This window comes from Mixophyes fleayi, chromosome 1 (genome assembly GCF_038048845.1).
Source record: "Mixophyes fleayi isolate aMixFle1 chromosome 1, aMixFle1.hap1, whole genome shotgun sequence".
NCBI classification, from domain to species: Eukaryota; Metazoa; Chordata; class Amphibia; order Anura; family Limnodynastidae; genus Mixophyes; species Mixophyes fleayi.
In genome coordinates, this window is record NC_134402.1 from 216,359,045 (window position 1) to 216,385,301 (window position 26,257).

Here is a 26,257-nt window from a genome sequence, read left to right on the forward strand (position 1 = left end):
GTGGATTCGTGTCCCTGTCGGTCTACTCACCTGTGCGCTGCACCTGCTAGACCGCTGCTTCACCTATCCAGGGACTTCCTATCCAGTCGGTCTCCAGCCGCTCAGGTACCGCTGCAATCCCATCTGACTGCTACTGCTGAACCACGGTATGCATACTTCTCATTGACTGTGCTGTGTATTGCATATCTTGCTGGACTGTGTTTGGTTCTCTCTGGAGTTTGCTGTCCGCTGAGTCTATTGCCATCATTGACTGTGTTATCATTGTGCTGGACTACTTCAAGAGACTTTCTAGATTGCAGACCTGATCAGTCATTTATATATATGTATATCCATATTGTGCATATTACTGTGGATCGTGTATAAGGTGCCTGTGTATATCCTGTGTTGCAGTCTTCCCCCGTGCACCTCCTCACATATATATTCAGTGGTACAACTTGCTGATGTCAGACCACTGACTCCTGTTTACAGTTTCACCTGTTCCAGTATCCTCTCACATAGCAGTGGTACAACTTGCTAACGCAGACCACTGACTCCCCGGATACCTCCATTTGGATTCCATTCCTTCACTCAGACAGCGGTACAACTTGCTATCCGCAGACCGCTGACTCTCATCACCTCCTCGTTTCTGTTGGACATTCCTCCTCACTATAGCAGTGGTACAACTTGCTACCGCAGACCACTGACTACCTTCACGTGTCCTTTGTCCATACAGTTCCTCGTGTATTACTACCTCCATATTGCCAGTGCTGCTAGTCATAGACTTTCCTGAGCATCTCATCATCTGCTATTTCCTGTTCCGTGATCACCCTGCTACCAGAGTACCATATTACCACCTATACTGCTCTGGTAAGCCTATCATCTGGTGATCCCTGGGTAAAGACTCCTAGTGCCCGTGACAATTTCTTCGCTGTTTTACCTCTGACAATCAGAATAAATGGTCTCAATTCCTTCCTTGGGCGGAGTTCTCCCATAACCAACACATTCATGAGTCTACCGGATTCTCCCCATTTTTTATTGTATATGGAAGTCATCCTGTGTTTCCGGATCCTTTTCCAGTGTCCTCTTCACCGGTTCCAGCCGTAGATACTCTTTATTGGGAGTTTTCTCTCATTTGGGCTAAGACTAAGATGGCTTTACTCAAGGCTACTCAACATCACAAAATCTTTGCAGATCGTCATCGGAGGGCCACTCCTCTCTTAAAGGTGGGAGACCAAGTATGGCTATCCACCCGGGACCTAAGACTAAAAGTTCCTTCTATGAAGATGGCTCCCCGATTTATTGGCCCGTACACCATCATGCAAGTAATTAATCCTGTATGCTTTAAATTGAAACTTCCTCCTTCTCTGAGATGTCATAATACTTTTCATGTCTCATTACTACGACCAGTGGTACTCAATAAATTCTATCGACCTCCCTGTCGTCCCCCACCAATACAAACCTCTTCTGGAACAGAATTCGAAGTCAATCGGATCTTGGCCTCTCGCATTCTTCATGGCAAACAGCAATATCTTGTCCATTGGAAAGGATTTGGCCCAGAGGAAAGATCATGGGTGGACAAGCAGGACCTTCACGCCCCTAGAATTCTTAAAAGGTTCCTTCAAACAGGAGGAGGAAGAGGAGGGTATACTGTCAGGCGCTGTTCCGCACGGCCGCCTGTCTGCTGACAGCCTAGCAACCAGACGCATCACTTCCGGATCCCCCTGCCATCCGACCTCTGGGTGTGATGACGCGCCCTGTTGCTAGGAAACGGGACGCTATGAACAGGATTCCCGGTGGCAGGTATGACAGCGCTGCAGCGCTGATTCTGATTGGGCTACCACAGTATTTAAACCTCTTCCAGCCCTCTCACCAGTGCCAGAGTATCAGGTCTTCCTGCCTACAGCGTTTGTGTATACCAGTTGCTGTATTCGTTCCTGACTATCCTCGTGCTGCTTGTGACCTTTTGACCCGGACCGTTTGACCACCTCTATTTGGATTCTGCCTTTGTACTGTTCTTCCTGAAAGTTACCGACCCGGCTTGCCTCACCATTCTTCTGGATTTCCCTTTGTACCTCCTCTACCTGAACGTTGCTGACCCAGCCTGTCTGACACCTCCTTGTATCTCGCTGTGGACTCTAGGAAGGACCGCGACCTGCGTGTCCCTGCAGCGGAGTCCATACTTCCTTGCGGGGGTTCCTGGTGAATACCAGGGGCACGTTAGACTCCGCGCCTTCCTCTGAGTTGCGCCAACAACAGCAGGTACCCATTATCAGTCGTGACATTGGCTGAATGCGGTTTGCCCTAGTCAGCTGATTGTACTTAAATCATTTGCATTGTGGCTATATGATTGATATGTGTCTGTATTTCTTACTGTTAAATAATCATGCTTTTAATTTAGCTACTTAATCACTATTTGATGGCTTAATTCCAGTAGGGACATTTAATTAGTAACACTGCAAGCACGCACAATAAAAAAGTACATTTTCTTTAAGCTATACATCAGAAATAACCACAAGGGGAACACCATTTGGATTATTTGGTACATAAATAGTCATATTTTATTACTCACACTGCAAGCAATCGCTATAAGAAATATGTTTTGGTTTGTTTTTCAGATTGAAGGAGAAATAATTGTTTTCTCTTTGGGGGGTGGGGCGTTACATCACCGGACGTATTTTGATTTTATTTTTCTATCTAATAAAGGTTTCAAATAAAATTATATTAATTTACATATGCAACATTATCTTTTAGTAATTTACTGATGAGACTTTAGGGAAATAAATAATTATAAGTGAGTTATAAAATCCATGACCTGTGAAAGTGCAACTTTAATAAATATTACCTTATTCATACACACTGCTGTACCCTTCTCGTAAATAACATTGTGTAAATAAATAAACAAAACAATAAACAAAACAATAAATACATAAGGAACAAATACATAAGAGACAATAATGCATTAACTGTGATCTAGCTTCTATGAGAAATACGTCAAACCCTCTGCAACATACGCCTGAGTCTTCACACAGCCGTATCATGCACCGGCCCCATATGCAGAGTTGGAGGCAAGCATTTGAATATATTCCTGATGTTAATCTGGAGATAATGCAACCATAAACTCAAGAAGAAATTGATATTAATGTTTTGCTATTGTTGAGGAGAGTGGTGTCTATATATACCTCAAAATTTTAAGGCCTATCATTAAAGTGTTGATTTTAATTCACCTCAGATTATCCCTATTAGAAATACTTTTATTTTGTTTTTCATCAGGGATATGCAATGGTAGCAGACCTGGATGCATCTTGAGATACGTCCAATTCATGCACATATCATTGCATCTTTTTACAAATGCATTTTACATATGAGTCCAACTCTACATCAGGACCATGATGTGTCCACAAAAATACTGACGTTTAAAATTTAAAGAAACACAACAGTTAAATTGCAGAAATTAGCATTATCTAAAAGAGATTCCTACTTTGTCTATTATGTAACACTTTTCCTCTATTATCTTAACCATTGTTGGAATTTATAACTTGGTGTGTGTGTGTATATATATATATATATATATATATATATATATATATATATATACATACAATATATATATATATATATATATATATATATATATATATATATATATATATATATATATATATATAACAAAAGGAGGCATTTAGCTGGCAATATGCAGAGAAAGCAGGGAAGTAGAGTAAAACATTTGTGCAGTAATGCACCTAGATTGAATGTAAAGACCTATGTATGAAAAGCAATAGTTTAAGTTTGGTTTAACTTACATGACTTGAAATCCTTCCTCTCAGCAAACAGACAGGGTGTGTCTGTTAGAATTACAGAGCCAGTGATGGGTGTTTCCTTTTAAAGAGAAGGTGGGTGTGTCACCTGTCCATCAAGCTAAGGCTGGGGGAGGAGTGTCAGGTATAAAAGCTTGTTTATATCATTTGTGCACGGAAACCAACGCTGGGTAAGCTGGCTGGTCCTGAGAGAGAGCTGGACTATGTATAGCTAGTGTTTAGGGTCTCCATGATTGCTGTGCAAGTATACGGTGTCAAAACATTTACCATCCTGACAATAAAGCACCATAAAAAGGAACAAGTTGTACGCGTGTGCTTCTGCAGTAGCGGGTTCTTGCCACAAGTGGTGTCAGGAGTGGGATGCTCCGGGAAGCAAGTTTCCGCTGCCCAACCCACGCAGACATCAACATTGAGGAAGTACTGAGAACCCTTGTGAATGTGGCCGCGGAGCAGCAAGAACAGCAAGCTCAGATGCTACGAGTTGCCGAGGCACAGGTGGAAAACACAAGGCTCTTAAGAGAAGAGTTAAGGCAGGTGAGGCATGACAGAAATGAACCACTTGGTCCTGTTCTCCAGAAAATGTCTCCAGGTGATGACATAGAAGCGTATCTGGTGTCCTTTGAGAGACTTGCAAAAAGGGCAAAATGGCCTCCTAAAGATTGGGCTGAGAGGCTGGCGCCATATCTGACTGGTGAAGCTCAGCGAGCTTATATGGATCTAAATGAGGAACGGGCCTCTGACTATCTGTGCCTAAAGTCTGAGATATTGGCTCGCATTGGAGTTTTTGGGCCAGGCCGAGCCCAGCGCTATCACCAATGGCGCTATGATAAAAAAAAAACGGTCAGAGCGCAAGTGGCTGAACTTTCTAAAATGTTAAAGAAATGGCTGCAGCCTGAGGAGAATTCGCCTTCTCGGATTATTGAAGTTCTGGCGATAGATCACTGCATCCGGGGGCTGAACCGCGATTTGCAAAGGTGGGTTCTGCAATCAGACCCACAAACTTATGAAGAGCTTGCCACCGTGGTAGAAAGGTTGAAAGGTTTTGTGCGCTACAGCAAATGACTAAAGAACCTGCATTTGTGCCAAAGCCGCTGCCATGCCAAAAGCCAGGTTTGACAATCCTTGCTACAGGGCCCAATGGCAAATCTGCTACAGACAGACGGCCAGGTGCAAAGCTGTCTAATCTGAAGTATTTTGAATGTGGTGAGCTAGGCCACTTTAAGGCAGAGTGTCCTAAACTACAGGAACCCATGGACTGTTCCGTGGCACATATTGGGCCTGCATTTCCAAGCTGTTTTACCATGAGTCCCACATCAGGAAGTCCTTGTTTGTTCCGGGTGACTGTGCTTATCAAACAAAACCTTGTTCTGGCCTTGGTTTACTCGGGGAGTGAACTCTCATTGGTTTCCAGCTCTGCCTTACCCGAAACCATAACTTCTCGGTTGCCCAAGGTGAAGGTTCTTTGCGTACATGGCACAACAGAGAAGTATGAAAAAGCAATACTACCAGTCACACTCAAAGACAAAACTGTTATGGTGGTAGCTGCCATAGCACCTAAACTCCCATATCCAGTCATTTTGGGGCGAGACTTCCCACTGTTTAATTATGTCCTCGGTGAGCGGATCCGGCCGGACATGCCGGCAACTGATGCAACGGTCGGAAGCCCGATCTTAAAGGAACCGCCTAATAATCCACAACATCTGGACATTGATCTTTGGGAACCGCCAAACCGGAATGCCATCCTGGGAGTCACAGCAGGAGTTCCACAAAAGCATCCACCTGCGGGGAATCATGGACAGTCCAAACTAGCATTGGTCTATAATGTCACAGAAGAGCCCACCCCGCCTGTCAGTGAGGATACGGACTGGTCCGCAATACCAATTTTGTTTCCTCTGCAGGACTTTGCTCGAGACCAACTTAATGATGCCACTTTGGAACATGCCTTTAAAAGTGTGACTGAGGTAAATGGGATAGCGAAAGCCGCCCAGCCTGCAGAAGGTATACTATATTTTATTGTTAAAAATAATTTCCTGTATAGAGTTACTAATGTACAGGGGGAAAAAGTAGAACAATTAATGGTTCCTCAGGTCCATGTACCCCTAGTGTTAAAAGCAGCACACACACATGTCTGTGGGGGACACCTAGGGGAGGATAAAACACGGGAACGAGTTCTGCTTAGGTTTTACTGGCCCGGTGTACACATGGCAGTGAAAAAGTATTGCTGGTCCTGTCCCATTTGTTAGAGAACCTGTCCCAAACCCATGTACAGGACACCTCTCATTCCTATACCAATAGTACAAGTTCCCTTTGAACGGATAGCCATGGACCTTGTGGGGCCACTGGAAAAATCCGCATGTGGGCACCAATATATACTAGTGGTGCTTGACTATGCAATCAGGTATCCAGAGGCAATTCTCCTACAAAACATAAAGTCCAACACCAAAGCTAGAGAACTTGTATTGATGTTTACACGCTTGGGAATACCCAAAGAAATTCTCACAGATCAGGGTACTCCATTCATGTCTAAACTGATGAAGGACATGTGCCAGTTGCTAGGGGTTACGGCGCTTCACACCTCTGTATACCATTCACAAACAGATGGCTTGGTGGAACGCTTTAACGGCACATTAAAGCACATGCTCAGGAAAGCAGTGGCTCAAGAAAAAAAAGATTGGGACACTCTTATTCCCTATTTGATGTTTGCTATCCGTGAGGTACCTCAAGCTTCAACAGGGTTTAGGCCCTTTGAGCTATTGTTTGGGAGACAGCCCAGGGGTATCTTGGATATGTTAAAAGAAGGGTGGGAGCAGCAAGGTCCCAGGCAGCCAAATCTGGTACAATTTGTGTCCCAAATGTATGAGAGGCTAGGAAAGATAGGGCCCATTTTACAGCAACATGTAAAAGAGGCTCAGGAACGACAGAGGAAAACTTATGATAAAAGTGCTGCTGTTCGATCTTTCAAGCCTGGGGACAAGGTCCTAGTCCTGGTTCCTACCCAGGAAAGCAAACTTTTCGCCCATTGGCAGGGTCCATATGAAATTCTAGAGGCTGCCGGTCCTGTCAATTACAGAGTCCGCCAGTTAGGTAGGAGAAGGGAGGAGCAAATATATCCTGTTAACCTCCTTAAACCTTGGCATGATGAGGAAACCTCTCCTCAGGTCGTGAGTACTGCCATTGAAAAGTCTGAAGTGCCCATAGAGCCAGCTATGTCCATTCAGCAGAGACAACAGACTGAAGAAATGATTCGCTGGAACAGGGATGTCTTCTCTTCCATTGCTGGGCACACTACCTTAATCGAACACCACATTGTCACTGTGCCAGGAGTCATTGTAAAGCAGAAGCCGTATCGTATTCCAGAAGCCAGACGGGTGGACGTGAGAAAGGAGGTCGAGAAGATGCTCCAGTTAGATGTGATTGAAAAGTCCACTAGTGAGTGGAATAGTCCCATTGTGCTTGTCCCGAAACCCAATGGGACAATTAGGTTCTGCAATGACTTTAGGCGCCTAAACAGTATGTTGCAGTTTGATGCCTATCCAATGCCATGTGTGGATGAACTAGTGGAAAATCTTGCTAGTAGCAATTATTTGACAACCCTTGATCTAACAAAGGGTTATTGGCAAGTTCCCCTGACTTTCACGGCCAAGCCAAAGACTGCATTTTCCACCCCTGATGGTCTCTATCAATATAAAGTCCTACCCTTTGGATTGCATGGGGCACCTGCCAACTTCCAAAGGGCCATGAATAAATTGCTACGACCTCACACAGCTTATGCAGCCGCTTACCTGGACGATATAGTGATTTATAACCCAGACTGGGGATCACATTTAGCCAAAGTTGAGGCGGTCTTAGCTTCATTAAGGTCAGCAGGGTTAACAGCTAACCCAGAGAAATGTGCCATAGCCATGAGAGAAGCCAAATATTTGGGTTACGTTGTTGGTCGAGGGCATGTCAAACCCCAGCTAGACAAAGTGGAGGCAGTCAAAAATTGGGTAAGACCAGAGAAAAAGTCACAGTTAAGAACCTTTTTTAGGCTTAGTAGGTTACTACAGGCGGTTTTTAAGCCACTTCGCCACTAGAGCTGCTCCACTAACGGACATGTTAAAAAAAAGTTGTCCAGATAGATTAACCTGGTCTGACTCTGCAGAAACTGCATGGTCTGATCTTCGGTTAGCTCTTTGTTCCTCCCCAGTTCTACAAGCACCGGATTTTACCCGGAGGTTCTTCCTCCAAACTGATGCTTCTGGTGTTGGCTTAGGTGCGGTCCTGTCACAGTAGAAGAATGGAGTAGAAAATCCTGTCCTGTACCTAAGTCGTAAGTTGCTTCCAAGGGAACAAAAATATGCCAAAGTGGAGAAAGAATGTCTCGCCATAAAATGGGCTACAGAAGCTCTGCGCTATTATCTCCTAGGCAGAGAATTCACCTTAATAACAGACCATGCACCATTGAGATGGATGCAGAACAACCGGGAGGTAACCCGTTGGCTCTTGGCACTGCAACCTTTCAAGTTCTCAGTAGAACATAGACCCGGGATTCTACACAAAAATGCAGAAATACGTTGTCACGAAAATATGCTCTCCTGGCGAAGTCCGCGTCCCCCTACTTGGAGACGCTAGGGGGAGGGATATGTAACAAAAGGAGGCTTTAAGCTGGCAATATGCAGAGAAAGCAGGGAAGTAGAGTAAAACATTTGGGCAGTAATGCACCTAGATTGAATGTAAAGACCTATGTATAAAAAGCAATAGTTTAAGTTTGGTTTAACTTACATGACTTGAAATCATTCCTCTCAGCAAACAGACAGGGTGTGTCTGTTAGAATTACAGAGCCAGTGATGGGCGTTTCCTTTTAAAGAGAAGGTGGGTGTGTCACCTGTCCATCAAGCTAAGGCTGGGGGAGGAGTATCAGGTATAAAAGCTTGTTTATACCATTTGTGCACGAAGACCAACGCTGGGTAACCTGGCTGGTCCTGAGAGAGAGCTGGACTATGTATAGCTAGTGTTTAGGGTCTCCATGATTGCTGTGCAAGTATACAGTGTCAAAACATTTACCATCCTGACAATAAAGCACCATAAAAAGGAAGAAGATGTACGCGTGTGCTTCTGCAGCAGCGGGCTCTTGCCACAATATATATATATATATATATATATATATATATATATATATATGTGTGTGTGTGTATTATCCACAAGAAACTAAAATGTTAACAAATGGCATCTTTTGTGTTTATTTTATTTTTGTCTCATTTTTAATTTTCTTCTTGCTGGGATTGCTATGCTAGCCATCTGTTTACCCAATGAAACAAAGAAATGAGGATGCTGAATAGTACAAGAGTGTGCTGGTTGTATAATTACTAATTTATCCAATATCTTTCTATATGTTTTTCAGGCAATGGTATTGGGGATGCATGTGAAGGTGATTTTGACAGGGATTTGATAATCGATATATCTGATGCATGCCCAGAAAATGCTGAAATCACCCTGACAGACTTCAGAGATTTCCAGACGGTTGTTTTAGACCCAGAGGGAGATGCACAAATCGATCCAAATTGGATTATTTTAAATGAGGTACTTAGCACATAATTTTGCATAACTTGCATTCCAGAAATCATAGCTACCCCCAGATACTGTTAGGCCTAGTACAAATTAAACAGTCAATGACCACCCCCCCTCCTTGGATCCCATCTCTCCGGGCCAGCTGAATACAGAGGAGTAGCATGTGGAATAGTTGCGCCCGGAGCAAGCATATGCTATAGCACCCCCAGTAGTGAAGCACGCCAAGGGAGGCGGCATGGCCAGCATGTAGTGATGTTAAATTGAAACAAGAATCAACAATTGTTCTCTGCCAAACATTTCTGCTTGTGAAAATTAATGGTTGGCTTCCACTCTTTGTACCTCAAGCTGATTCTGTAAGATGAGTAGGATGAAAGGTAGAAACACAGCAGGTGAATGGACAGCACATTGAGGAAGGTGAGAAATAGAGGACAACAAGGGTGATCAGGTCAGATGAAACAAAAAAATGACTTTTAATACAAAACAGTGCTGTTTTTATACACCTCACTGGGTAAGCCAGCCCCCTCGAGGTCTGAGCTATTTTTAGAATCAGGATGTAACCTATTTATCCAAACATAGATTTACATGCAATTCAAAGCTAACAATATTTATACTTATCTGTGATTTCCTGCTTCTTATTTCAGAGGCAGGGAATCTACTAGCAAGTCAAAGGGTCTAATTAACATGAATAGTTTCTTCAGACAGTTGCAGAATACACATTCCCAAAGAAAGGTACAAACCCCAAATAAGCCATTTCCCCACATCACAATACACATAAGACCTCCATTCACAAAGGCTTATTGTATCAGATATATACCTCCAGCAATAATGCATCTCCTCTAACAAGGCTAAACAAGAAACACATTTCTTCCCCTGGTCTCAGAAATTAAGGATTTTCCTTACCAAAATTTGCACAATATCAAAATTAAGTGCATGTGAAATTACATAAATAAACGCCCTGTGCTATTTCCTTTAAATAAATGTATACCAAAAGTTATTTATAAGTTATCCAGTCATACTAATGTTATACTGAAGGGTTCCGCCTGTGAGGCTTTAGCTCCTCTCGGCCATCCCCTTTCCATATGACACTCATCTACATGTCAAATTTTCCTCAATTTGGATTGCTTTGGTTCAAAAAAAAAGAAAGTATTTTTTCAGACTTGAAATAAATGAAATAAGGAAGGAGAACTTTTGGGAGTCTGTTAAAATTTACTGTAAAATGTATATGTATGTTTATTGCTTTTACTTTTTTAGTATAAAGGGGATTAATGCCTATCATACGTTTACCATTGTGATGGCAAAGTTGCCACTCCAGAGGTTCAAACTTTATTAATTAACCTTGCTCCCATAGCTCAGAGGGAGCTACAACATGCTGGTAGCATCTGGGAAGGGGGCACACAGTGTTTTGCCGTCCAACCATCGATAGAGGCACAAGCCCTGTGCTGACCATCCTTGGCCTGGCTTTCTCTATAGTAGGGTGGGACTTTTTTTTTTTACTGCATATATAACTAGTATGTCATATATCACATTATTATTGTACATAAAAACAGCTTTTTAATTTTTTTTACAAAATAATATTGCAATATACTGGATGCAAAGCTAGTTATGCATGCAACAGTTATTGCCCACTATATGACAAGCTAGGTATCTTTGCAACATGGCGCAATGTATGAAAAGCTAGTTATGTATGCAATAATAATAGTGCAAGATATAAAAGGCTAGTTATATATGCAATAATCCAGTATTATAGACAATATAGCTAATCTATACTATTATTATTATTATTATTATTATTTTTATTATTATATATGTAGCTATTAGTATATCATACTATTATTATTGTATGTATAACTAGCTTTTTATATACCACTATTACATATATAACTAGATTTACGTTTTTTATTAATAGTGCAATATTTGATAAGCTAGTTATGCAATAATAATAACAGAATACATGTTGAGTTAGCAAATATATGCAGTAATAATAAAGGAACACAGGAAAATCTTATAATATTTGCACTAATAATAATGGAACATAGCAAAAACTATGTGCAATTATAATAATGGAATATGTGAAATTCTAATTAGATATACTTACCAACTTTTAGTACAACTCCTCCGAGAGGTCCTGGTAAAGTGTTAAGAAAGCAAGTGAGAGAGGGAGCAATTTATGACATTGCGCAATGGGGGGGGGGGGTGGTGTCTGATGAAGCAAATCACATAATTAAGCCCCACCTTTTCTGGGAGTCTGGGAAGACTCCCTGAAATTCGGGAGTCTCCTGGACATTCCGGGATAATAGGCAAGTATGCTCTAACACAGGGGAGGACTGGCAAAATGTAGCATAAGGGGCAAGACTTAGCTCAGCAGTCTATTAGGAACATTTTAAAGGAAAACAATGCAGGTGGCCCAATGACCCAGGCCAGGGTAGCCCACTATGGGACCCAAGCCCAGTCTGCTCTAACACCTTTTTGTTCGTTTTAATATGGAAATATATAATACAAATTCTAAAGGAATACTATTGCTAAAACAAATTTTAATTAGCCATAGTTCTGGTATCTTCATAAAGTTAATGCCAATAACCTTATTTCAATTGTACTCTTTTATTTCTCAGGGTATGGAGATTGTCCAGACAATGAACAGTGATCCAGGACTTGCTGTTGGTGAGAAATGTTACTTTTTAGTTTCCAACATAAGTAGTTTACCTGACAATTTTATAACATGTTAATGGTCCCATGTAAACTATCTAAAACTTTATAAAAATAAAGTGTTACATGCATTCATAAAAAAACACTATTTTAATAAAGCAGCAATACAAGTCTTATGTTTGTGCATATAAAACAATGACATAAATGATACTAAAAAAAAAATCTAAAAAAGTCTATGTAGTATTGCTCTTCCCAATTACTGGAGCTTATAGAAGTGTTAGTAGATCAAACAGGGTTTAATCCATGTTCCATGCACACAAAAGGAAAGATGCAGAAGTTAGAAATAAAGCTTTCATTAAGTCCAATACCTCTTTTAAGACATCTAGGATGACTTTACTGAGCTTTGTGCCTTTCCTTACTTCCAGAAACCTACTTATAAAGTAACTATACTCTACCCTACTATACTCGTATCCCCTCTCTGGAGAGCGGGAAAGTCCTTTTCTCCATCCTTTAGAGCTGGTTAAACTGGTTAAGCATGAGCCGTTGTGTTTGCCAATTCAGCCCATTTCCCAGGTTCCACTGTAACTGTAGGGGTTGCTTCATTACTGGGTTATCAGAAGCTGTGACTAGTTCAAAAATGTATTGATGTGCTTGAAATTTCTGACACTTTTGTCTGTAACATGCAGACGTGCTCAAATACACTTCCTTGAAATCTGATTTGCTATGCCCGAAAAAGAGAAAAAGTCCTGTAACCATGAATGAAAGCAGGTAATGAGTGTGGATGAGAGTGTGGACGTATTTGTTGTGCAGAATGGAAGAATTGAGTTGGGTGATATTTTGAATCTATTGAAGAGATGTATGCTCCACCCTCCTCTCTCGTGTATCTGACTGCCTCTCTGCCATCTCCTTCTGGATGTCCTCACGCTTTCTCAAAATTAACATCTTCAAAACGGAACTCATAGTCTTTCCTCCTTCCAGACTCCCCTCTCACCACAACCTCTCAATCGTTGTTAACAACACTACCATCTCATCTGTCACCCAACTCCGTTGCCTGGGGGTCACCCTTGACTCCTCTCTCTCTCTTTTGCCCCCCACGCCCAATCCCTTGCTCAATCCTGTCGCTTCCAACTGCGCAACATCGCCCGCATCCGACCCTTCCTCTCACAAGATGCCACCAAAACCATCATCCATGCACTCATCATCTCCCGCCTGGACTACTGCAACCTCCTCCTCACTGGCCTCCCTCTATCCCATCTCGCCCCGCTCCGATCTGTACTCAATGCAGCTGCCAGACTTATCTTTCTCTCACGTCGCTCCTCCTCTGCCTCCCCTCTCTGCCAGGCCTTACACTGGCTCCCTTTCCCTTACAGAATCCTCTTTAAACTCCTTACTACCACTTACAAAGCTCTTTCCCAGTCTACTGCCCCCTACATCTCTAACCTCCTTACCATTCATACTCCCGCTCGCTCCCTGCGCTCGGCAAATGACCGTCGCCTCTCCTCCACTCTCATTACCTCTTCCCACTCCCGAGTCCAAGACTTTACCCGAGCTGCCCCCCTGCACTGGAATGACCTCCCTCGCTCCATCCGTCTCGCTCCCAATCTGTGCTCCTTCAAACGGGCACTCAAAACTCACCTGTTCCTGAAAGCCTACCAACCATCCACTTAACCCCTCATCCACTCTGCTTGTTCTCCCTCCTCTCCCCTGGTCCCTTTTTCTCCATTGCATCACTGCCTCCCTTCATGCCTGTTTTGTCCACCCTCCCTTAGGATGTAAGCTCGTATGAGCAGGGCCCCTCTCCCCTCCTGTCTTCATACCGACTCTTCTGCTCCGCCCTCACTCCATATGTCTGCCCGGAGTTTCCAAAGCATTGGTACTTAGTGTTTATTGTTCTGTGATGTTTACCCTGTATGGTCTACTGTTCGTATTATGTAAGGCGCTGCGAAAACCCTGTGGCGCCCAACAAATAAATGATAATAATAATAATAATAATGCTGGTGCAATTTTGTTTATGGCCTTGTATGTTAATATAATTATTTTATATTGGATTCTAAAAATACAGGCAATGCAAACTAACACAGAACAGTAGAACATTTTATGCGGAACATTAGTCTAGACTATGCATTCAAAATAGATTGTAAGGTGTGAAAGTCTGTTTAGGCCAGGAATCCTGTATTTAGATGCCGGACTCAATATTCAACTGTTAGTGCACAGCATGGCAGGCACATCTGATGCATGTTTACTGAGTTGCAATCAGGTGATTTGTCACATGCCGGGCCTGCGATCAGGTCCCAGCATACTTACCTGCTCCGTGCAGGTTTCCTCTTTGGCGCTAGACGCAGCCATCTTGGATTCAGGTCTGCCCATTCCCAGACGCAAATCTTTTATAAACTTTCTCCCCTTCTGTTAATAGTGGTTTCTCCACCTCCAGGATATTTAAGGCACCTGACACTGCAGTCAGGTGCCTGTTTGTGAGGATACCACCCTTAGCTGGGATGGCAGTTAACAGCTGTGGGATTCAACTCACTCAGGTAGACCAGAGTATATCCAAAATAAGGCTTTATTACGACAGCACAGCACCACAAGATGTTCACAACATACATGGTAAATGGTAGTATGTATCCTCCAGCAGCCTCTTGCAGTCAGCACTCAAAAAAATAATCTCAGTCTCTTTCAGAGTATTATCCTCCCCCAATGTTACCACTACCAATTAGCTAGACAGTTACCATGTCGCCCAGCCTGGGTTACAGGCTCACACAGACCCTGTTCTTGTAGGGTTTCCTCCAGCGGCACTACAATGCCTCCCCAGAGTCACTAAACAAAGGGATACAATATGACATCAAGGAATGACACTTCATGCTTGTGTGAAAAAACAAGACATTTGACACATTGTATCTGCATCATTACACAATCTGAGTCTGTGATACATTCTGATACATTAACATTATATTGATACATATTAATACATTTCCCAATGCTATTTCAGCCAGTATATTATTGTGGAGGCACATTGCATATCATTTAGAAGTTCTAACCTAATTACCTCTCAGATTATCTGTTGACCTAGCTAATTAACATGGTCTTCTAGCTAGCTATGTCAAGGTACTCAGACATTGTTCTGATTACAAACCAGGTCTACGTCACACCTCATAACAATGAGCATTTGAGACAAATGGTAATTACCTTAGCTAACACAAGCAAAATTACTTCTGGTGTCCTGTTATTTTCACACAATATGGCAATATTCTTTCTATTTCTAATACATTAAATATTGCAGGTAATAGCAAGGGCAAAATGTAGCTAATAACATGAAATAATAATACACATAATACACCGATGCTCTGGTGTATATACTTAGACTGGGCCAAGGATTATAACATTAAACTGTGAGAAACGAGTGATGAATAAAAAGTTCTCAATCATGTAGCACCCCATTTCGTGACACTGTTATTTAGAACTGGATCGAGTGGAAGCCAGATTATGGCTTCCTCACCCTCGATGTTCAGGCATTATATACCAACATACCCCATCAGGGAGGAATAGAGACCATTAGGAAGGTTCTAGATAGCGACGATAGTATAGCGGTGGATAAACGTCATTTTATTTTGGACGCTATTAAATTTATTTTAATGCATAATTATTTTTTGTTTGAAGACTGGTTTTATTTACAGATTCTTGGTACGGTGATGGGGACCAGGTTCGCGCCAAGTTTTGCCAATCTCTATATGAGGATGAGCTCATTTGGAGCTGCCCTTTTGGCGCGAACCTGGTCCTATACCGCCGATACATTAATGATTTCTTTTTTGATTGGAAGGGTTGTCTGGATTCGGTGCTGGAATTTGTGAATTATTTGAATGATAATACATATAATTTAAAATTTACCCACACTTTCAATAGGGAAACTGTTAACTTTCTGGACGTTACTGTCGTAGCCTGTGGAAATAAAGTAATAACTTCCAATTACAACAAACCCGTGGACGTATGTAGCTACCGACAATATGGAAGTGGACATTATCGTCCGTGGGTGGATAATATACCTAGGGGTCAACTAGGAAGAATCAGAAGAAATTGCTCTGAAGACCACGACTTTATGGTACAAGCCAATAGGATGCTTGGTAATTTTAGGGAGAGAGGATATCCCGAGGGTTTACTTAGGGAGACAGCATCATATGCCTCGACTTTAGAAAGGATTCTCTTATTAGATTCCTCAGGAGTGAACAAAACCAAAACGTTTGACAATAGTAACCCAGCCTTTGTCTCTATCTATAACAATAAATCTAAACAGATTCGTAATATCGTTAGAAAGAACTTTAGCATCTTGAGAGAGGATAATGTACTGAAGGAGCTTTTAGAAGATGAACCAATGGTTATCTTTAGGAAGAATTTAGATTTAAAAAGTATGTTGGCTCCAAGTATGCTGAAAAAGGAACATAAGGAGAAGGGTGACACCTGGCTCCCTAATAGACCTAACGGGTGTTTTAGATGCAACAAACCGAGATGTTTAACCTGTAGATATATTTCGAATAGAACAACTAAGACGGCGTCAAGCTCCTGTGGAGTTGAGTACCCCATTAGATCCTTTATTAATTGTGAAACATCTTATATTGTGTATATGCTGCAGTGTGGTTGCAAACTCCAATATGTGGGCCGTACCATCAGGTCATTGAAGACCAGGGGCCTGATTCATCAAGGTACGCAAACGCATACGCATCTGCTAAATGGGACTTGAGCTAAGTAAAACACCACATACGCAGCGCAAAAGGAGAGCAGATACGGCACTCAAAGTAAACTAAATCTCAAACTCCAACGCAAATATAACGGTTTGCGTCACTCAAAGTATGAAACACAGATGCGTTTGCGTACCTTGATGAATTCCGTGAGCATAGGCGCAACATCTTAAACAGCCTGCTAACACATAGTGTTTCCAGGCATTATTTGGAGGTTCATGCTAAGAATCCGGAATGTTTAAAGGTGTTTGGTCTGGAACATGTCCCAGTGACCACAAGGGGAGACAGATTTAAGAAGCTATGTATGTGTGAATAATCATGGATCTTTAAATTGGAAACCCTTTCCCCACAAGGGTTGAATGAAGCACTGGATTTTTCATGTCTTGATTAATGCAATCCATCTTTCCACCCTCTTTTTGATGTATGATGTATGTGTGGTACCTTATAAAGACACTATATATGTAAAGGGACTATGTATCCATATGAGAATGTTTCATATACGATATGCGCTTGTTTACTCCATACAGACTCAGATTATTTGGAAGATCTAAGGAATATAACTTGTGTCTGATGGATTCATACACAATAGATGCTTCATGTTTATTTATTGATCAGAAGCTCCTCCCTGCCTTTAGATCGGGAAGATACTGTTCAGATCTGATGTGGTTGACTTAAGAAATGTCCCTGGATATAAGTAGGATACATATATATATTGATATTTAGGAACTCCATCGAGGTATAATACACACAAGGGATTGTGTCTGAACTGTCCGGCATTAAAATGCATATACAGAAGTCTGTCATTGATTTCTATTTATATGGACCGAGGAGTAAAAGATTATTGATACTCATTTTATTTTCATTGATGTAAAATACATATAAATGGTTGTGTTTGATTTGCCTACTATTATTATATATATGCCGTGAACACCGAAAAAGGATTATTTTCTGTCTGTTCGGTATTATTATGTATACACAGACTCCTGTCATTGAGTCCCATCTGAACAGACTGATGAGTGTAAGATTATTAATACTCACCCTAATTCTATGAGTGTATAATGCATATGAATGGCTATACTCTATTTGCATAACAGTATTATTTTTCATACACAGGGTCTATTTATTAAAGTTTTCCCCCCTTGTAAAGCCCCGAAAACAACGTTTAAAACAACCGTTAAAATCCTTATGTATTAATCTAGCATAGCAGCTGATATCGGAGATATCTGCTGCTTTGCACCCATTAGCGTTTTTCTGAGCACTCCCCATAACAATGTATGGGGAGTGCTCAGTACCGCTATGTATTAAAGTGTGTCAGGTGAAGTATTTCTCTTTTTTTACTTGAAGCTGGCGTACATTAACATAAGTGAAACATTACACTGAAAACAGCTCTGCTCTTACGAGCAGAGCTGCACAGCGCATGTGTGGAGGGATCACATGATCCCTCCATCACATGCCTCAGCTTCCTGCAGACAGGGATCTTTGTGCGCATGCGCACAGGGATTGAAAGAGGGACGATCGGCACCGCAGAGGGCGGAAAAGAGAAGAATCCAGTGTTAGGTAAGTGTAAGACTTCACAGGAGCAGCCGTTTTTCGGAACGGCTGTTCCTGTGTGGATTTTTAATACATATGAGAAACTTTTCAATCCGTATCTATGCGATGAGGATTGAAAAGTTTCTACAGAAAAAAACGAAGGGTCATAAATAGACCCCACACTCTGGCTCAGATAATGATGACGGCCACTTAACTTGTTTTGGATATACTGATTATCGTAAGGATGATAACGTCCACTCTATGATCGTGGACACCTGGATTTATCACCACACCTATAGGACCTTTAAGCATGATCGGATGCCCTTTCGAATCAGCTTTGAAAAAGTCCTGATCGAGACAGGACGAAACACGTCAGCTAGCTACAATATATCTCTTTCTCTGACACTTCAAGCGCTTTGTGCGGAGAAGGAGTGAATCAATAATACCTTGTCCTTACTTACCTCTGTGTGTGGTGGAACGGACATTCTATTACTACCAATTCCCGGATCTGTGAGACACTTTACTAACAGTCACAGCGGAAGTGGAATTTGACGTCCACGGCTTCCACGGGACGATTTGTGGTTCAGTCGGCATAGGCTGTATACACGTTACCCCCTCGAAGAGCTCGGATACCGGTAAGAAAAATTTATTGCTTTGTATGACTTGCCAGTCCTACATATATCTTTCCGGAATTAGGAGAAGAAGTTCTACAAGCCACTATTCTAATGCAAGGAGAAGACTTTACCATCACTTTCCTAATATGTGAGGGCTTCTATTAATCTCCATCATTGTTATACCAACAGGATTCACTTCTCTTTTAAGAGACTTTAATTCCGGTATAAACAGCGGAGCAGCTGTCATATGAGGAGGACTGTGTTGTCATCATTTTTTTTATATATTTTTTATAATCTTTTTTGTATCATACGGATTCATTCTATTTTTTGAATGTATTTTGGATTCACAATTTTACCTTTGGACATGACGAATTTTTATAGATACCATTTGTATTTTCTTGCCCTGGGTGTTTCTACCAAATTTACCATTTTTAGGAACTTATGTGTATAAGCAAGGGGATGTCATTTATGTCTGTCATTTATATTTTTTCCAATGCTATAGCATATTTTAATTTTATTGTTTCGTTTTAGTTTATTAAATCAGATTTTATTATGGGTCTGCATGCATTTATCTATGTAATTAGAGGGGTGTGGACATCATAAATTTTCCCAGGGCTCTGTGGAGGATTTACTGGATCGGGGCTATCGTCCGTCTTCGGGCGGCGGCGGTCCCCTCTGTTCGGCCGGGGCGGTGAGCTGTTTGAAGTTACGCGGTGGCGGGCCAATCAGGACCCGACACATCAACGCGTAGCGTCGCGTTGACCCTACGTGATGACGCAAGTGCGTCGCGGACTATTTTAGTTCGTCGGCAGAGAGAGAAGGAGCAGGATGTGTCGCGGAGAGCTGCGGGATCAAGACCAGAAGAGAAGAAGCCAGCGGAGACCAGCAGTGGCAGCAGAGAGCCCTTGTCAGGGCTAAGAGCGCCTCTGCTGCCTGAAGACCGGCGTGATCAAGACCAGAAGCTGGCGGCAGAGCGTGGAAGCAATGGCAGAAGCGGAAGGAGTCCAGGAGAAGCTCCCCGAAGACAGAAGCAGGTAAGGCCCTTGCAGGCAACATCTCTGCTGGGCCCTCGCCCGCAGCACACCTGCTAAAGTCGGGCACTAGGCCCATGGCCACGGTCGGGCACAAGGCCCGTGGGGATGTGTATTAGGGGCACAAGGCGCAGGAGTTTGATATTAGGCCCCTACTAGGCACTGGACAAGTAGCCCATAAAGTGTTTAGAGGGCACAAGGCCCTGTTAGATAGATAAGGGGGACTCAGAGCCCCAGGAGTAAAAGGACACAAGGCCCTTAGTTAGGTAGTGGCCTAGAGGCCATAGGAGAGGCCACAGGGCCTGGTAAGGGGGCTGAAAGCCCATAGACTGAAGGGCACAAGGCCCTTAGTTAGATAGAGAGGCCACAAGGCCTAAGTAGGCAGGGGCTAGTGCCCCTAGGTGGCAGGGCACAAGGCCCTAGGTAGTGGGCTCAGAGCCCTGAGTTAGAGAGGGGGCTGAGGCCCATACCCAGAGCACAAGGCTCTGTATGCAGCTGGGCAGAGGCCCATGGTGTGTAGAGCATAAGGCCCTGGTGGTGTGACAGAGGCGTGAGAGCCTTGTGAGTGTAGGCGCGGTCCTGTGTAAGGTGAGCACACGGAGTTAGGAGGTACAGTAGAGCGGAGGCTCCTGTGGGTGCTGTAGCAACCGGCTGGTTGGCTAGAAGCTGTGTGCTCTGGTAAGTAGCGTACAAAGTACTGTAGTACTGTATTCTGTCTGTGCGGCGAGTATTGGCTGTATTACTGTTTTTTGGGGTGTGCTACACAATTGTGTCCAGGGGCAAGACGTCAGGCCCCCATTAAAGGTAGGTTCTTGTTTCCTGTGTTTTCCTGTACTAACCCGTGCTGTGGGGGACAAGTGTAGTTACCAGCTTACACATAGTCAGGGAAGAACATACGTAGTTTTTCCGTCCCTTAGGTCCCTGGGGTCACGCTGGTTCCCAGAGGGGGTGACTGAGTGAGTCGGTAGCAGTGCAGCACACCTTGAGGCAGTTCCAGGGGCGGCCCGTGGTTCTGGTTGAGGGTCCCCAAGGCCGGTTCCGTGCAGTTTATCCTGTGGTTTTGGGTTTAAGGACACGTGTTCGATACCCGAGTACAGGCAGTCGGACGGTTCAGTTTCGATCGGCTGTTCCGTGTGTTAGTCGGCCGGCGGGTTAGTGTGCTGTTCCAGCGAGCCTCAGTCGGGGCCTGGTGCAGCCGGTCCTTAGGGTCCGTGGCTGACCCCATAGTAAGGAGACAGTCTCCTTGGTTAGACCTGGGTGAGGGGGTTAGGAACCGCCCTCCGGTATAGTCCATGAACACCGGCTGGTGTTCCCCGTAGTGCTTAGTGAGTAGTTCCGTTAGTGCACCACACATAGTTAGTCATAGTTGTTTGACTTAGTTGCGTTGCCAACCATTAGAGCGTTGGTAGGGTCGGGTCGCTGTTGTAGTTAGTTTAGCGTTTGTGGGTGCACACCTTTAGTCTCACCGTTAGCGCAGAGGGAGGCTGTGTGTTCCTTGTCATCCGCAGGTGTCGGGGAGGTGCAGGAGAACCGGATCAGAAGTGGGAGTGTCCCGGTGAGTATCACGCTCCATTTCCCCTTTTGGTTGGGCCCTCACCGGGAGGTGTGCGAGGTACTTGAGGCGGGAACATTCCTGGCCTCAAGTGCCTGTAGTCCCCCGTGCCTTGGCGAGAGCAAAGTGAGGAGGCGGCAAGTGGGCTTGGACTGAGAGTGTCCTTGTTCATTGCCGTATTCTCGGACAGCCCTTTCCTGATAGGCTCGGATTAACTCTCCGTTTCTCTTCCTAGGGTGAGACCAGTGAGTGTACGGAGAGCTTCCCGGTCGGTCCGCAACCGAGGTAGGATCCAGTCATCCACGCGAATCAGGGTAAGTTTGCTTAGGTACTAGGAGTTAGTCGCCCTGTGAGGCACATCTCCTCTCCGGACCTTACAGCTCTTCAGTGTGTATATATCTACTGTTATTTATGTCTATGGGGCATATTTAAGAAAGCACGGTAGTGCACTATCGTGCACTTACCGTGGAAATCAGGTCCCGATGTGTCCTCTGCAAATTTATTAAAGGTGCATCGCAGCAGATATCTGCATGGATATCTGCTGCTTTGCACTCCTCTTCGTTTTTGCGAGCAGTCACTATTCAACAGTCCCGAAAAAAACATTTTTTTCGGAAACTTGTCTGAAGCTGGCGTACATTATCATAATTGAAAGTTTTCAGTGCTGACAGCTCTGCTCTGAAGAGCAGAGCTGGACAGCGCATGTGTGGAAGGATCACATGATCCCTCCCTGTCACTCACTGCTCGCTCTGCTCTCACTATAATTGCAGAGACAGAGCGAAGATGTCTGTGCACATGTGCAGTTCTTCGAACTGCACATGTGCAATTCCAGTGTGCAGACAAATGAAGAGGACCTGGAGGACATCGCGTTCCGAAGAGGCAAGTGTGATTTTTTTATCACAAAAACAGCAGTTTTTCGGAACTACTGTTTCTGTGATCCGTTTTTCATAAATTTGAGAAATAGATCAATCCTTATCCATGCGATAAGGATTGATAACTATTTTTCAGTTTTGCCGACGCTTGATAAATGTGCCCCTATGTCAGATATTTCTTAGACGTGAATCCCTGCACTTCTGTTGCAGTATCATTGTTTCCATCAGTTCATTGTTCAGTGGATCTTTCCGCAGACTATCACTTCCTTGTGTTCAGCTTGTTTTCTACTGACTACCTCTCTGTAGATTTTCACTTCCTGCACTCAGCTTGCTGTTCCTGTGATTCCTGTGGAACTCATTCGCAGACTGACCTCTTCATGTTCAGCTTGCTGTCTAGTGGTGCCTCTTCGCTCACCATCACCTTCTCGTGTTCAGCTTGCAGCCTAATATCTCTGCGCAGTTTATCACCTTCAGTACCCAGCTTGCTGTTCAAGTTTTCTTTAGGTCGCCGTTCAGTGGTGTCACTCTAACACTCAGAAGGCTGCGACCTGTGGGGCAGTGGCTGCAAAGCCCATGCCTCCTTAAGGAGGTCTCTGGTAAAGACAATCTGCCTCGTTAGACTCCGAGCCTCTGGGTAGAATAGTGCTAGTTAGCAGACTCAGGGATCCTAATCTCTACCGGGGTTCGTGACATGATTGCTGACATCACAGAGGCAAGAAGATAAACTTCTTAACAATATGTAAACCTACTCTGCCTGACATTCCCGGCCAGAGTAACAAATTTGCTGTTATGAGCTCCCGATCGTGTTATTTTGTTTACTGCTTGATTACTGATTATTGACCCAGCTTATTCTTGAGATTTTTGTGATTCTTGGATCCTGACCTTGTACTGTGCTGACAGATTGGTTTTGACCTTTATCTTTTCTTGACTATTCCTCTGTTTGCTGATTCTATTATGTTTACCTACAGCTCGCTGACCTCGGCTTGTCTGTCTATTCTGCCTCCAGAGCTACATACCTGTAGTATTTCACTCACCACCATAAGGGCCAATGCGGTGGTGTCAGGCGGTGTCCCCACTGTTCCTCTATGAAGAGGGGGATGGCCGCCTGTTAGTTCCGGCAGCTTGGCTGCCTCTATTTAAACCCTGCTCTGGCACCATTGAGGTGCCAGAGTATCAGGTCTCCTGTTCTCCAGCATTGTTGTATGTTCCTGCTCCTGTTTTGGTTCTGACCTGGCTTCCCCTGACTTCTCTTCTGGATTGTGCTTGTTTGCCACTGTTGTGACCCCGGTTTGTCTTTCATTCTTTGGGATTTCGCTATTAGTCCTTGTGACCTCGGCCTGTCTGACTTCTCTGTGGATCTCTTTTCAGTACCGCCTGCTCCTGTTTGGTTTTTGACCCGGACCGTTCTGACCACTCTCAATCACTACTCTGGTAACTGTCTAGGAGGACCGCAACCTGTGTACCGTGTGCAGCTAAGCCCAAACCTCCTTGCGGGGGTCCCTGGTGAACACCGGGTGTACATTAGACTCCGCACATCCTGGTTCACTGGCGCTAATGCCAGTTAGTGGTTTCTGAGCATCTTTAGTCCACAGCGCTCTATGAAGCCTGACAATATACTCTGGCCATGTCAGACGGTACCATGTCAGATGGTACTGGGGAACCCTCTGCTTGTGACCTCCTTATCTACGTAATCAGGTACAACTACTCCAGTGTATCCAAGGAGTAGTATCTCGATTAGATTCTCTTCAGGCATCCCTGAATCCTTTAAAATCGGCACCTACTGCCACACTTCCTGCCAGCACCAGTTCCACCTTCTCCAGGAATAACTGCTCGTGAGAAATATGATGGCAATCTAAAGGGTTGCCGAGGCTTTCTAAACCAATGCTCTATACAGTTCGCACTCGCCCCGGAGAAATGGCTTGCATCATTTTCCTTCTTACTGGGCAGGCCAGGGGTATGTTAGACTCCGGACCTCCTGGTTCAGTGGCGCTAATACCAGTTAGTGGTTTCTGAGTATCTTTAGTCCACAGTGCTCTACGAAGCCTGACAGGTGGACCATGACTTGGTTGGCAACACAGCCAAATACATCCTGCTTTGCTATGGGCTCTGGTGAATAAAGGTAGTAACTTAAACTCCGCTCCTCCGCTCTCTGGCTTTATCAATCTAATCTAGCGTTGTGTCCACAACCCCGGACCTGATAGATTAGGACACTAGTAATGAGGGAATTGCAATAGTGAATATGGTAGACAATATGTGCATGATTTAAAGTTTTGACGTGTCTTGAAATACTTGTGTATTCTGGAAATGTTTCTTATTTTTATGCAACAGCACTTGGATACAAAGAGTATGTGGGGAATAAAGAATAGTTCTGAGTCAAGGATGACACTGAAGCTAGGTTGATAGGTACATTTAACTATCATGTTGTCAACTGAAATAGCAATGTTGAATAAGTAGCTTGTGTTGACTGGTGGGAATATTAATAGCTCAGCTTTTAAAAGATTGAGAATGAGGTGGTAACAGGACATCCACTCAGTAATGGTAGATCTGGAGAAGATGGATAAATGGGGGTATCATCCGCATAGATATGATCCTGAAATCCAAAGGAGCTTATTAGTTTTCTAAGTGAAATGGTATAGATAGAGAATTGCAGAGTACCTAGGATTGAGCCTTGTGGTACTCAGTCCAAGGAGTAGATAGAGGAAGTGGTGAGGAGGTGAATCCAGAGAAACATAAAAAGCAAATTAATGAGAACCAGGATAGCACAGTGACCTGAAGGATATCTAGCGATTTTATGAGTGGTCATCAGTGTGAAATGCAGAAGAAAGGTCTAGTAATAAGAAGTGAGTAACATGCCTTTAGCTTTAACAGTGCTTTGAGTCATTAACCACTTTAGTCAATACAGAGTCAAGTGAGTGTTGGGATGGAAAACCTAATGAATAGGGTTCAATAGGTTGTGTAAGGAAATAAAACATGTCAGGTGAGTGTAGGCAAGCCTCTAAAGTTTGAAGGAGGATGGGAGCTGAGAGATGGGATGGTAATCTGAGAGAGCATTTGGTTCAGATTTTTTTTTCACAATAATCACACAATCTTGAATAATGATGGAAAATGGAGACACACCAAATAAGAGAGAGATTACATATTTCAGTTAAGGCTTGGAGGAGCACATGAGTCAAGGATTGACTGATTTGTGAGGGTATCGGGGCCAAATGGACAGGTAGTAGAGTAGGACTAAAAGAAGAAAGTAGACTTAATTTCTGAGATCAAATGAAGAGAAAGTGCCAGAGGATACAGGGAAGAAATTGAGCATGTTGTTGTTACAGGAAGTGGCTACCAATTCATCTTAACAATCTTGTCCTTGAAATAGGGAGCAAGCCCTTGGACATTTCTTGAAGTCAAAGGGGTAGGTTTGGGAGGTTTGAGAAAATATTTAAATGTATTAAAAAAGTGTTTGGGGTTAGAAGCCTGAGCAGAGGTGAGTGATCGGAAGTATGTTTGTTTGGCAGTGTCATTTGAATTTTGGTAGATAGCAGTATTTATGAGGAAGTCATTATAAGTGTTGGATTTCCTATAATGGCAGTCTAATTCGGAAGAAAGCTTTTGAAGGCATCGTGTTTTTAGTGTCCTATGGTGGACGCTGGGGACACAGTTGCCTTCCAAGCTCCACGTAGTCAGCATGAGATGACAACAACAGCACCCAAAAGGGGATACACAGATAATACCTATTCAATTTGACTACCCTCTACTTCTTAAGATCAGCAGCTTCCAACACCTTACCATGTCCACTTTTGGGACACATACTAACAGTTTAGAGAGTCCAGAAGAATTCTGAATATACACTAACAAACAAACCTAAAGTGTTAGGGGACACCTATTGCTCACATTTCCCATGAATGAAACAATTGCCCATACTAAAAATTTAATAATGGTGGGAAATTTACACAGTACCA

General features: G+C 43.4%; 1 protein-coding gene across 1 annotated transcript in view; it reads left to right on the forward strand.

Annotated features, from left to right (window-relative positions):
• Window positions 1-26,257, forward strand: part of LOC142149890 (cartilage oligomeric matrix protein-like) — a 176,159-nt gene that overhangs the window by 109,711 nt on the left and 40,191 nt on the right. Inside the window, exons 14-15 of the mRNA XM_075205191.1 lie at window positions 9,178-9,356; window positions 11,954-12,002. Coding sequence (XP_075061292.1) covers window positions 9,178-9,356; window positions 11,954-12,002 — 228 coding nt within the window. The remainder of the gene's footprint in view (window positions 1-9,177; window positions 9,357-11,953; window positions 12,003-26,257) is intronic.